The 14,514-nt window shown below is 41.7% G+C and overlaps 1 protein-coding gene across 1 annotated transcript in view; it reads right to left on the reverse strand.

Annotated features, from left to right (window-relative positions):
* Positions 1-1,422: 1,422 nt before the first annotated feature.
* Positions 1,423-14,514, reverse strand: part of eng (endoglin) — a 37,061-nt gene continuing 23,969 nt past the window's right edge. Inside the window, exons 4-13 of the mRNA XM_084572437.1 lie at positions 11,636-11,813; positions 9,560-9,740; positions 9,360-9,462; positions 9,051-9,258; positions 8,681-8,829; positions 8,015-8,245; positions 7,805-7,871; positions 3,819-3,929; positions 3,682-3,729; positions 1,423-3,602 (exon numbers count right to left, since the gene is read on the reverse strand). Coding sequence (XP_084428563.1) covers positions 3,481-3,602; positions 3,682-3,729; positions 3,819-3,929; positions 7,805-7,871; positions 8,015-8,245; positions 8,681-8,829; positions 9,051-9,258; positions 9,360-9,462; positions 9,560-9,740; positions 11,636-11,813 — 1,398 coding nt within the window. The 3' untranslated portion in view covers positions 1,423-3,480. The remainder of the gene's footprint in view (positions 3,603-3,681; positions 3,730-3,818; positions 3,930-7,804; positions 7,872-8,014; positions 8,246-8,680; positions 8,830-9,050; positions 9,259-9,359; positions 9,463-9,559; positions 9,741-11,635; positions 11,814-14,514) is intronic.

Genomic DNA, 14,514 nt, shown 5'->3' on the forward strand with positions numbered 1-14,514 from the left:
GTAAAAGGCTGCCCACGTTAGCACAAATATAACACTGCGTCTTATACTGAAGGAAAAACAAAAGCAGACATTTTGACACGTTGTTACCACTTCTGAGTTATTGGTCAAATGCAGAATTCGGACAGGGAGCCTGGAGGAAGAATCTGCTCACATAAACGCAGTTTCTATTGTACACCCATACTGTGTGCATGCACACACAGGCAGACACACATATTTTGTAGAGAGTCTGAGGAGGAGGAAGGTGTTGTCAGAGGTAACGAACAGATCCGCAGGGTTAACAAGTGGATTAACTGACAGCCTGTCTGATTTTACTGTCAGTGCTCAGACAGTCACGGTGGCTGGTTTAACACAGGTGCAGAATACCTGACATTTATATATAATATATATATATTTAACAAAAAAAAAGAATACGTCTAATACTGCAACCGCAACCTAAAATTAAACTAAAAAAAAGTTTCCACTAATCGCTTCATTTTTACTGTTTCAAGTGGGGAATTTATTCAGATAACTGCCAGAACAGTGTTGAATATTTCACTGGGATGCTACTGTGTGGTGAGACATCCTGCCTTCAGAATTCAGAATGCACTTCCCCATCACACCCACTGAAGATAGTACAATGAACACAATACAATGTCAGGATGTCAGCTCGTGGAGACATGCCTTGTTTTTTTTTTTCTGGTCTGCAGGGGAATCTTCGGCGGAGGGCAAAAGTCAAACGGCAAAACCGATAAAACCAAATGTGCCGCCTCTCGACATGATGTGTCACGCACTGATACAGGCTTAAGTTTCGGTGCTTTTGCAGAGTGTTAAAAACAAAATCGCTATACAAAACGTTGTGCATTCGATTAAGTGCCTTAATTAGGAATTGTCCCAGTTCTTCAAATACATAAAAAAAAGAACAAATCAGGTTAAGACATGGTTCAAAGTTAAGAATATCATACAACAGCTCCAAAAAACAAAATTTAAAAAATGATAAAAATGACATATAGACATTACATACAAGTTTACCTCATCATATTGCACAAACACTCAAGTGGCTATTTGTACTGGCCCTCATGGATCTGTCTCCACAAGAAAAGAAATTAAAAAAGGGACAGGGGATACGCTACAAGGCTCGCATACAGTGAGGAGACGAATGCAGTTGGTTTGGAACATTTTGGAGATTAAGTCTCAAGTTATTTTAAGAATCCAAATGAGCAGGTGAATAACTATTTGAAATGTGAATATACATATCTATATATGGAAAAGTATCACGAGTATATAAAGAGAAGTTTTATGTCGATGCTATGTTCTATACATTCAAACTGATCTCTTTGCTGCTGCTTACGTGGACCACAGGACTTGACGTGTGATGCTGTAGGAGTATTTTTAAAGAGGTAAAATTAAAAAAAAAAAAAAAAAAAAAAAAAAAAAAGTGGCAATAACAATATTAAACATTTACATTTTGTACATTTGAAATACAAAAGCGGGTTCACGGATCAACCGTCACTCTACGGTCGTAGCCCTCCTGGAAGTCCCCGTAATGCAACGATGCAGCTTATGTCTAGCATTAGCACTGCCACGGCTGATGCAGCCTATCAAACGTAGAAAGCGGAAGGTGACTTCCCAGTTTCAATAAACGGATCTCTTTTTGAAATGCGTTACCATGTATTTCCACATGTCGAGCGACAAATGGAAATTAAAGTCTGATTGGAATTTTGATGGAGTAAAAGCATAACTACGTGTACTGTGGCTGTTACTACAGTAAAAACCGTAGTATAATCTATAGTAACGGCACTAGCAGGTCCAAATGGGCTGTATTCAGAGCTGACTTTAAAATACTCAAATTAAACGGAGGTAGATTTATTTTCAGGATTTAGATATAGATACATTCAAACCCTTTAATTCAAAACACACTTGTGCCTTTAAATTTCACAGATATCATTCAGCTTAAATACTCACTAATCACCACACTAATCTTTTCTGTGCTTATACTTCCCCTTAGCCTGTGTTGATCTAAAACAATCATTTCGAAAATTGCTGTGATGGAGAAACAACCGGAAATGGTAAAGCAGTAATACGCCACTGCCAGGCTGGATCTAATTTCAAGTCTTAAGTCTACCATAAACAATCTAGATGTACAATAACAATCAATCAATGCAATATTTAAAGGATTTTCCACAAATCTTAAATTTATGGTGGAAAAATTGTGAAGGCATCGGTGAAGGACTTATTAGCAGTTCTGGTGAGACTGGGTATTGTGCAAAAGGAAAAGTACTGGAATTCAACCTCTTGATAGACTATTTTTGGGAAACTCCACCCTGTGGTCTTCACTGTATGAGTGGAGCTCAAGTCCATTTATAAGTCTGAAAACGGATGTGCAGAGTTTTGGTACAAGCTCCTCGCTGTGGGCTCATTACTCAGCTCTGAATACAGCCATACATCTCTGCATGTGGCACCGCACATTGCAAAAGTGACGATGAACTCGCATAAAGTGTTTTTTTTCTCCTTAATGGTTATAATTTATTGCTACCTTTGGGCCATAAATAATGTTTTAGATTGGCTTTGTTATAGTCGGTAAATGAAGCACATTTCTTTGTAATTTCCAATTAACACAGGGCACTGGGCTACACATATTGAATAAGCATGAAAATTGCACCATAACTTTGTTTTGTGAGCTGCTAAAGACCAAGAGGGTCAATAAAAGGTTAACCTAAAGTGACACAGAATTTTTTAAAAAGAGAAACACAAAACGGTCATTTCAGAAGAGAAATCTAGTTAAGCTTAAACTTAGCCCCAGACTTCCAAATAATAATAGGAGGTAGATGTTAACAATTAACCTCAAACTCCAATTAAGACCTCTTGAAGAAAGCATTTCATTGAGTGGTTTGAGATCCTAACATGGACATCTATTTATTTATTTTTCAGTCCCCAAGTTGTTGTTCACAGGTTTTTGGATTGACCTAGCCAATGGCCCTTCATGTTTTTATAGCTTAGATGTTGAATGCAAAAACAGCTTTTCATCTGTTTTTCAAAGTCGGTCTTTTGACTGGTTTGTCTCCTGTCTAACTATTGTGCTGCCATCACGCAAGCACAATTCATTGAAAGGAATGCAGCGAATTTCCTGTTAGCTCTTGGGGGGATATGGTTTGTTTTTCCTGGAGCCGATTTTTTTTTTTTTCCCTTTCTCTTGCCCTCTTTAACTTCCTTTCTAAGAGCTTGACTTTATAGAGAGGCTGCAACGGTGAGCATCAGAAGCCACTGATAAGACTTTGGTTTCCTGTCATCCAGACCTCCCAATTACAAACTCCCAAATCACATCCATTTCGGACGTGGTATGTCAAAGACATGGGTTGTGCTTTTTGAATAAGAATTTAAATGGGGGGAAAGGGATGGGGGGGTCGGGGGGCTGGTGTTTGAGCCTTAATAAAGAAAGCACAAAACCCATATAGGTGACTTTGAAGGGAGATGGTGGTCCTGGTGGTGGAAAATATCCTAATCTCATGCCATGCTGCTGGTCGGTGTGCTTTGGGTGCTTCCAATGCTAGCGTTGGCGCTGCTGTTCTCGGAGGGGGAAGGGTTGGTGGAAACGGGTTGTCGCTTAGCCCGTGAGCATGGACACCCTAAAGAAAGACGATAAAAACCGATGAGAAACTGAGGAAGAGGAGGAAAAAAACTGAAAGTAGAAGTTAAATTTCTTACCAGGAAGACTGGCTGCAGTCGACCTCATGTCCAGTCCAGTCGGGTACCCTGAATGAAGCAGAATGAAACCATTTCAGATCCGGATATATGTCGGTTCATAGCTTGATTTAAGCAGAAACGCTGAGCCAAACATTTACCCGTTTTAATTTTGATGAACCACAGTGCTCCAATAAGTAATACGCCAATCAGGAACCCTCCAAAAGCAATGCCCAGGACGGCAGGTAGGCCAAAATCAAAGCATGGTTGAGCTGAAACATGAACATGAAGAAAAAAAACAATGTATGAAAGTTTCAGTTAAACAGCTAACCCAAGTGAAAAGTGACTGTTCCTTTCATTTCAACAACATCATTCCAAAACCTGCAGAGCTTTGAAATGTTCTCCTAATGTGGCGAGCATGCTAAGATATGACGGCGTATTTAATTTACCAAGGGCATGTAAAATATCTTGCACCCAGGGACTAGCGAAAAGATTAAGTTGCTTAATTGGATTACCTCGTTTATCCAGGAATCCTGAAAGCATTTTAAAGACCCACGTTCGACTCTAAATGTTCTTGCTTTCAACAAATTGCCCCGACAGTAGCAGAACTACACTGTCTGATTCACAGGGTCCTTATATTATATCTACATATTTCTGTTTCTGAACTGTTTTTCTTAACTTTGAAGGAAATTTTCATAAACTTAATGTCAGTCCCGCTAGACTGCAACAATATTTATGAGAGGATACAGGAAGTACTTACAAATGGATCATTTTGAATCAGAAAATAAGTTTGTACGGTTAGCAAGGTTGCCTTACTAAATAGCATCTCAAGTTCCTTATTTCGATTAATTCTGCACCGATGATTATAAGTCCCTTAATTGCTCATACGATGAGCAATAAAACAGAAATTTCATTTCGTCTTGCAGAATCAGAGTGTGTTTTCTTCCGGAGGGCCAATACACTTGCCTGTTTCTATAGCTACTGGCAATGTGCTGACACAGAGCTGTGCACAGATCTTTCAGATAAATCCTGCTGCACCTAAGACTACAGCCGTTTTATACGCATGTGTTTTTAACTTGGGTTTGTCCTATGTACCAACAGAAGACATGTATGCACATCAGGAAACAGTTGTGTGGTGACTCATGATCTCTCTCACTAGCTTTAAAATGAAAAGTTTAACCATTAAACGGGACCGTTTCCAAGTCTCACACCTAACCATCCCCTTTTAAATTCATTAACTTGAACACAGGCAACGGGCCCTCGATAAAGAAACGTAATGGCATTATAAAACTTTCCTTCAGCCCCTAAAGTTGGCACTCCATATTGAAGATCTCAAGTGTGTGTGTGTGTGTGTGTATATATATATATATATATATACTCTATAGAAAATATGAGTCTTTACGTTTTTAACAGTAGACCTCAGCCTGACTATACTCTATCATTTCCTCAGTTCCATTATAACGCCGCAAATTTTAATTTACAATCAAGGTTGCCATTTGCGATGTTCTTTGAGCAAGCAGTGTGTCGGCTTGACCTGCGCAATGTGCTCTGCGGCTAACAAACTTAATAGACAACATAAAACTCGGAGCCAGCCGCCATAAAAATACCACTTTCCCTAAAAGCAGCACTGAAAGAAGAGTTAGAGAACATGCAAACACTAAAACTCGCTCAAGCCTTTGACATACAGCACTGTTGTACAAGCACGCCGCGCAAGGCCATCATGCAGTTTTGCTTCGCTCATTGTGCTCATCGAAGCCATGAATGGATTACCTTGAGACAGATGTCAATTCAAAAAGGCTGCACAACAGATCATTGACAGCTCTCCCCCAACCCTCACTCAGATGTCACCTTAAACTCTCGCGACCTCTGACTGTATAAATGAAATATTGATCCACGCTTCTGATTTTTGAAATGAAAAACACGCCAGGTGTTCTTAAATCCAATTCCAGCAGTTTTCAAATAATCTTGATTGAGCTTTTGAGTTAGGAAAGCTATTGTTGTGATCTAACCTCTGGCTGGTTGAGTGTGCGCTGGTATCTGACTGTACGGAATTGATTGCCAAACTGCGGCTCTCCAATACTACATACAGTACATGCATCTTTGGCGGGGGAGGTCTTCTGACAGCCGACACGTTTTTGGACAGTGTGTGCATGCTCTCGTGTGTTGTACATCAAGCACGGTGCGCAAACACATGCTTTCCCTCCTTCCCTACTGTTGCTACCCATAGAGATCCTCCCACAAGAATCCAGAACATTTGGAAGAAAGTAATCTTCACCTTCGCATGAGTTTCTCTCACCTGCTTCTGCTGCCTCCTGCCTCCTGGTGGAACATGCTATGCTAGCTACTACTCTAGGCTTCACACAAAACAGCCCTTCTGCCCTGAGGCATATTAAAGAGAATACAGAAAACAATGGGTGGGTTTTGCAGAAACTTCTCAACGCATTATGTGCATCCAAATAATGGCTGGTCTAATTCCACCTGCAGGGAGCTGAGATGAAACCATTTAATTCTGATGTCAGAACAAACAACATTTAAAATGAACTTCACCCTTTGTGCTATGCAAAGTCTGATATAACACATAGTTAAATTTAAAATATTAACATAACAGAATTTATTTTAATTTCAACAATCCAAAAAAGGAGTCGAATCGAACATGAAGCCGAGCACAGAAACAGTGGCATCTTGTGGCCGTCTGACCTGACTGCATCCCAGACAGCCAACCCTGTTTGTTGGTCTAACAGAAAGGGAATATTCCTTGACCCCGAGAGGCCCAGAAACGCCACCGTGACTTGAGCAGGCTTTCTCCAGAGACCCTTCCTCTGCAATCAGCCACTGCGTGTGTTTGTGTGAGAGGGGCTCTGACTGCAAAACCTGAATAAACAGGAGCAGGAAGCAGACGCTCCAGTGCAGGTGGACAGGAGGGGAGAGACAGCAGGCCTGTGCTGTGACTCCCTGCAGCCCTCTGTATGAAAACTACCAAACAGGAAAGATTACTGAATAGAGCCCTCAGTCCTGCCCAGTGAAGGCTTGCAGCAGAATGCAGTCTGCTAGTCCCGCTGATATACAGTAACCCTTGTATCTCTGATGCTCGCTAATGAACTGAACCGCACTGAACTGAACGCACCAAACAAGCATGTCACTTGAGATCCATTCCAGTGTTTAAGTAGGTCCTTGTCTCCGGGAACAAAAACACATCGCTAATTACGTAACTTGGGGGGGGGGGGGGGAGAGGAAAAAAAATGGCAAAGAAAAGGACAAACAGGAGACAGGAAAGCATGGATGAGTAGTTTAGTCAGCTTCCCCACCACAGACACTGCGACACTGACGTACCGACTTTTATCTTTCTCCTCTGGAAGGAACGGGAGCATAAAGGAAGCTTAAGGCATAAACAAATCCATAATCAGTTTTACAAAGAAACACTATGTGTGCCCACATTTAATCATCCTCCACTTCCTCGTGTCTTTTTAGCTCATAAATTAAATCATCCGAGTGTTCCTAGAAAATGAATCAAATGTGGAGACAATTCTTCGTCTTTTTTTTTTTCTTTTTCTTAAGAATGACATCTTTCCTTCGTTGAGTCAACTGTGTTGATTAGTCCGACAATAGCACAGGGCCCCAGCGCCTGTGTTTGGACAGCAACACAGTCAGACCCCTTGGAAACACAAAGGAATCCACCGTGCCTCCCCCGAGGGCTATTACGTCTGATTGTGGCCACAAGGTCAGCCTGCAGACCTTCCTAAAGGACGAGGGCCCTGCCCCACAACCCCTTACTGGCTTCACCGCATATCCTGAGTTCACTGCTATGACAACCGCCTGAGCAGCATTTGTTGTGCTCTGGAAGCAATAATGGGAAAGAAAATTATAGCAGCGAGCAGCAACAACACTCTGACCAAGCACTAGACTAAAAATTAAGTCCTGAAGGCATAAAAGGTAATTTAAAAGTTTTAGTTTTCCTTGTGAGGGTTCAGGGAGTTTATTGTTAGAATTAAATAGAAGGCATTCATCTTCATAGAAAGGGTTCGTTGTCAAAAAAAAATGAATCATTCTAAACTCGGGGCCTCCATCAGGCCATTGTATGAGGTTTGTTTTGAAAACCGGACTCTAAGAATTTAAATGATCCGCATTTTGGAGTTTAAACTGAACTCACTTGGTGGTTTCGGACACTGCTGAGTGACCTCCAGATTCCTCTTCACTCTTCCGCCTTCGCCACATATCTAGGGAAGTTGTCAAAGAAAACAGCCAAGAGGTCACAACAACAAAAAAAAAAAAGAAATCCACGCTGACGCACAATGAAATAAAGCACGCTACAATATTTTTTTGTAAAGGGGTGAGTCAGAAACGGTTGGCGAATTCCTACCTCGCTGAAGCAAAGATTGACGGTGCACTCGAGTTCCCACGTGGTGGTTGTCGGCTCTTGGAGCTGATCTAAAGAGAAGCTGAGTCGAGCGCTGTTGGGACATGAACTTAAGGAGCAGGTCTCGGGAATGAAGGGCAGCTCTGTCTCTATGGGGCACGAGCCCTTGGAGCGCACTAAGCAGCTGATCACCTTGATGGTCAAGACGATGCCCCCTAGAGTGTGCCCCGAAATCTACAGGAAACGGAGAAAAAAAAAAAAATAAACCTCATCAGAAAAGATAAAAAGGACAAGTCTGTCAAGTGATAAGTGATGCTGAAATGTATGTGACCAATATATTTTTAACAATAAACCTTTTTAAAAGGGAAATTTAACTCATCCATTCTTACACACAGCAGTGACCACCCTGAGAGCAGTCTAGGGGGTGGTTTGATTTACATTCAACCCAAATTTAAAGATAGAGCTGATATGTTTTATCACTGATGTCCACTATAACTTCTTCAAAGTGCTTTCAGTTGATTAATCCACCGTAATCTGTTCTTTTAGCGCTAAAATCTGGGTACCGTGTTTATATAATATTCCACATTTACCCACCAGGAGTGGCCATGTTTAACCAGGAGCTGAGTAACGGGACATTAAATGCAACCGAAAGGGTAATTGGATTCTTACCTCTGCATAAATTCTCTTGTCGCTCTGCACCTTGGTGTTGGGGTCCAGGGGTGAACGGTAGTCCGGGGAGGTGTACAGCTGCATCACCAGAGGCATCTTAGATTGGGGTCTGGTTGTGGTGGTAGGCTCCGTAACGGTGGGAGACATCCCTAAAATTAAAAACACAAAATTAAAAATTGAACATTCACATCGTTGTCACGGTCACTCTGCTTTATTGGCTTTCAGAACTGAAAACCCTCCAAAGTCTCATTCAAATTGCAGAACAGCACAGTTTATGTAGAATAATATAAGGCACTGAGTGGGCAATTTTTAGAGCCTGCTCTTTGGATAAATGTTATGAATGTTTAAAAGTTAAGTTTCATTGTCTTACCTGCAGCGCTGTCTTTATTTCCAAGAACCAGCATAACTGTGGAGTTCTCTGATCTCAGCTCAGTGTACCTGGTGAAAGTGGTGATGCGCAAAGATTCCATAGCCTTCCTTTGCACATCGTGTGCATTGTCGCTGTTGAGTGTTACTAATGGTGGGACTTTGAATGCCATGGCGGCCATCACGACGTCATTGTTAGACTGTAAGGGGAAAAAAAGAGGGGTTCCAATAAATCACATCAGTCTTCTACCTCTAAATAAATCATATCTCATATGTGGTCTCTGGTTTATCTACTGTGTATTTGGGAGCTTACAACAAACGCGACGTGGATTCGACTGATTATTGTCCACGTGGTGCCCTGAGGCCCTCTAAGGAACAAGCTGATCTTCTCCGAGTCCACACGAACTGACACATTGCTGCAATGCACAGAATCAAGTATGACATAAGAAATTTTGCCAAAAAAATTAATAAAAAATAAAAAATGCAATTTGATGTGTGAATATCAATGTTTACCTAATGCTGGAGTTCTCTGGGATGTTTATGATGTGGAGCTCAGCTGCGTTGCTGGGTTTCTGTTGCTGTGGGGAGCAAGATCTGAACCGAGGAACCGCGGGCTCCGTTACAATCTGCATAAAGTGCTTCTGCAATGCATCTTCATTCTCGAGCTTGCAGTCAGGAGAGCCAGCTTTGATTCCTGTAAAACCACAATCATCCATCTTCCATCAGCGTTCGGCCTTAAGAAAAAATGACAACTCTGCAATGCCAATTCCAATTAAAACCTACTTTACATATTAGATTATTTTTTTTTGTATGAGTGTTCGTAACGCTTGGATAAACTATTCCATAGAATAACAATGGGGAGCAACAGCCCAGAAACATTAATACCTCCAGGATCAGCCTAAAAGGAGCACCCTACGCCAGTGGATGGTGGTTTTCAGGTGCAATTTCCTACGATGCCCAAAAAAGCTACGCGTGTTGGGTGGTATCAAAACACTGAAAAGTAGGTTTCCCACAAAACCTCACACGGCATCATCACACCAATTACCATGTACCCAGCATGGTGAGAAACATGTGGAAAACACAACACAGCATTTTGTCACTAAAATAAGTGTTTGGAACAGACCGCGAGGAGAACAGCATTGCTCAACGCTTGTCTGTTGCGCAGACGATGGCATGACACAGATTTGAAATCGCAGTGAGGCGTTCGCGAAACCTGGGGGGACATGCAGATATATTCTGCTCAGTTGCTCTGCAACACTCTCGCGTGTCACTGCACAGACTTTTCAAACGCCTACGACGAGGCCTACGCAAGTTCACCTAACACCCCAGTACAGGCCCAGGGATACAAGCAAATAGCGCTGTACACTGTTTCACAGTAATTCTAATGCCCAAGGGCTATGAGTCAGTTAAAACACTCACTAAAACTACATGTGGCAAGAAAAAAAATAGCTACTTCTTCAGCATTTCAAGCAAGACATTTTTAAATGGAAGAAGTGCAGACAGACAAGGTGATCCGTCATCTGTTATAAGAGTTTATGGACCTGTGGAAGCAGAGGGAATCGTGACAAGAGATTAATTCCTTGAAAATACACCACCATTATTTCAGCTCATTTGTTTTTGAACTTGTGTCAGAAACCCGCTTTGGCTCAGACCGCCTTGAGGAGGCTTTGCTAGGGAAATAATTGCCCTTGCACCGAGCTTCCCGCTGCTACAGCTAATGTCAGTGACCTCTCCATAATATCCTTATGTCCAGCCTTTACTCGGCCGTTAACGTTCCCTTTTAAATGGCAGTGCTTCTGCAAGCATCCGTCTAAAGCATGTCCTCGTATCCGTGACTTCTCCTTCCAAATGTTCTGTCGTACGCGCCGACACGTTGACGAGTCCCCAGCGTTTTATCGAACTGAGGTTTTTGACTGGCTGCTTTTACCACATGGCAAGCTTGTCAGTTGCGTTTAGAATATGTGGCGTTTTGAGACACTTGCAGAGAAAATACTGCAAACAAAATGCACCGATGTTAGTCAGTCATAGAAACCCTGGGCGTGAAAATTAAAATGTTAAAAAAATAAATAAATAAATAAAAAACCTTTCGTCACAGGACAGTGGGTTTCATCAGAAATGTTTTTTATGCACACTTCGGATGAGAGAAGGCTGGTGATGAATATTATCGAGAGAGCTCTGGAAACGGTGCTGCATCCATCCTTGATTACTATACTGCAGACTCTCTCCTGGGTTATGTAAGCTGGAGCTGCATGGTGCTCAGACTGTAATTACTTTGTTCTCTTTAGCACCAAACACTGTTTTTTGTTTTGTTTTTTTTTTAGACCAAACAAATATGCAGATAGTGTATCTTAGATAAAAACCATTGTGTCAAGTTTGACAAATCTGAAAGGCTTTCAGGCAGGCAGAAAGTCTGCAGTGCTGCTGCGATCTGATGGAATTCTATTATGTTGTTTCCCAAGTTCATTTCATATGTTCATGTGTCACCAGAACCTGGGATTAACTTGACGCAAGCTGCCAATTACAGCAAACAAGTTTGAGAAAGTGTAAAATCTGTATTAACATAAGCCAGAATGCTACAATGTGGCTCACCTTGTTCTCCTGTTAGCAAGATCGAGTGCAGATCTTGAATGGTGGTGAATGAAGTCACGCCCCCAAATTTTTGTTTCGCCCACACGACCAGCTCGGCATCTTGAGTGGGGATGGGTTCCTTGTGGATATTGCTTATATGTCCAACAGGGTAAAATGAAATTGGGGTGTTAACATCCACCTGAAAAGTAGAACCCAAACCGTAGCAGTTAGTTTAAAGAAGGAACATGAGTCATGATGGCTTTCAGGACCTGGGGAGAGAAAAAAATAAAACAAAACAAAAAACCCTAATTTCTGAGGGACTCAATGGGGAATAGCACTAGCGTATCATAACAAAATATTGGTGAAATGAATGAGTTTCATGGCAGATAAAGCATTATTTAGAGGCTGCATTTCGGTGCCCCATTCACTCCCACTATATGGATATACATGGCACTCTGCTGGATCTAAATATCGCCCGAATGACTCCAAATGACACCAAAGTTATATGGGTGAGAAAATGATCGTATTTTATGCCAGAAATAAGGTCAAGGCTGTAAAAAACGGTAATTCCCCTTTAAAGAGACAGGTGCTAAAACAGAGCAAATTCAGATAGAAGGTGAAAGGGGACGGTGCAGAATGTCTTATCGTAAAAAAATAAATAAATAAAATTAGTTTTCTGAGCATGAAAGTTTGCAAACACATTCTAGAAAACCCCCTAAAATCAGTAACTTTTTTTTTTTTTGTCAGATCAATGTCCGCCCATCCCTCTCATTCTCCTCCCTTTAATTTTTCTTTCTCTCCGCTCCACAACTCTCCCCCTATTCTCTTAGCATGGCCTTGTTAAAAAGAAATGTTTGTTATGGTTAAGTGTCCACGAGTCCAGTTGCACAACCCCGTTGGAGCCAAGGTCTTTCCTTTGCTTCCTGAGTGGGGCCAGGAAATGGGACCTTTTTTAGCTTTGTGCGTCACCGCAGTCGGCTGGAATCTGGCTCCATACAAGGTATAAATATATACATCCATCCCATCGACTAGACACTGCTGTTTCCTCGTCTGGGCCGATAGGAAATAATGGAGTTTACATTAAGCGCGAATGAAGAAGGCAGTGGAAGGAGCTAGGAACAGAGAGCGGAGACTGTCTACAGTAGACGACTTCTACACAGTTAGATATATTAAAAAAAAAAAAAAACGTGCTCGATAAGGAACAATTCAGGAAAGAAAAAGAAAACATGTGCTCCAGTTTTATTTTGGGCTCAGCCTTTAATGAGTTTTTGTCTATGCTGATGTATCCTTCTCCTTCTGTCCTTCATAGGCTGAAGAAGAAAATTAAATACAGTACAAGTGCCACACTTCCGCATATTGTGAACGCCCAGTGATGCTCAAGCGCAGCTAATTTTGCCCTCTTTAGAAGCACAATGAGGTCATCGACCAGAATATTTATAAGAAATCCTCCACGGATAAACACAATACGTGGACGGTGTGATACATACTTACTGGATTCTGACTCAACTGTTCAGCTTCCTTTGTCTCATCTGTGTTTTCATTGCCAACTATATTACTAATCAGATGGACATTCGGATTCAGGGTGAAAACAACACCTTGCGGCATCGTACCAAAATGACGCGAAATGGGGAAAAGTTCCAGAAAGTTGCAGAGATTCGTACCTCATCCTGTTTGCAATTCTCAAGTGTGAGTGTTGTGTAAATGGCAAAAGCCCCTCTCCTGACCCGTCTCGCATGTGTGACTGTAATGCGTGTCGGCTCTTGCGTAACAAAGCGAGACGGGGGAGGAAAAAAGTAAAATTGAAAAAAAAAAAAAAATGGTGAAAGCCGAGTAAGCCCTGGGGAGTCGTCTGTCTTTCCGCATGAATATTTGATTGACGCAGAATCAAAAAATAGTGCGAAGAGTAACTACAGGAAAAGGGGGAGAGGAGGAGGAGGTGGAAATAAAAAGCCAGTCACGACAGAAACAGGCAGACAGGGAAGGCCTCGAAAGCAGGATGGGAAAGAAAAGGGGAAATAACAGTGGTGATCCTTTTAATGATTACAAAGGAATTTAACTCAAGCTACTGGAAGCCTGGAGAAAATCAAACTGACTTCACAGCATGTCTAAGAAGCCTTACTCGTGAGAAAAAAAAAAAACATCTCCGTCTACTGGGGATTTTAAAATTTTAGAATTTCTGACGTCTTCCCCATTAGTCACTGTTTCACCTCATCAATAACCTTTGCAATTAACAAACTGTCAACTAGCAAAGCTTTTAAATAAACATAAAAGGTTGCCCCTGTGTTTTTTGTGTTTCTTTTTTTAAAGAACCTCATACTGTATGTGTATTCAGGCCAGCCGTGGGAGGCCAACAGGAGGTGTGACACCGAGCCAAGCTGTCAAGCCGGTGACGTACTTTCTCAGATGCAGAACAGATGCTGATTCTCTTACGCTGCAATTCGCAGCAAAGCACCATTATCTCCCCCCCCCCCTCTCCCCAGTGATACAGCTCATCCCACAAAAACATCCCGCAGTCACAGGCAATGATGTCCAGGCTCCCGACAGGACATGATACAGGATGCGGTGTCCCCAGTCTGTCAGCATATCACTAACTGTTGACACTGCCATAAACATTTCACCATCGTGATTGGCCGGCAGTGATTTTTTTTTTCCAAATGTAAGCATTTTTTGGCTTGTTATCTATGTCTGGACTTGTTTTCATCAGTATTATAAATCATTCGCATTCATATCGGCGCTTTTTAAGACACAGAGGACAAAAGACGAACTGTAAGCTTTAACGCGATTAAAAAACGACTGTCATTTTCTTGCGTCTAAGAGCTTATCACTTTGCAGCTGGCTGTTCTCAAGGAGACTTTTGCAAACAGTTCAAGATTGCAAACGTGTTAAAGCATATCATTTGA

This window comes from Chelon labrosus, assembly GCF_963514085.1.
Source record: "Chelon labrosus genome assembly, chromosome: 22".
Classification (NCBI taxonomy): domain Eukaryota; kingdom Metazoa; phylum Chordata; class Actinopteri; order Mugiliformes; family Mugilidae; genus Chelon; species Chelon labrosus.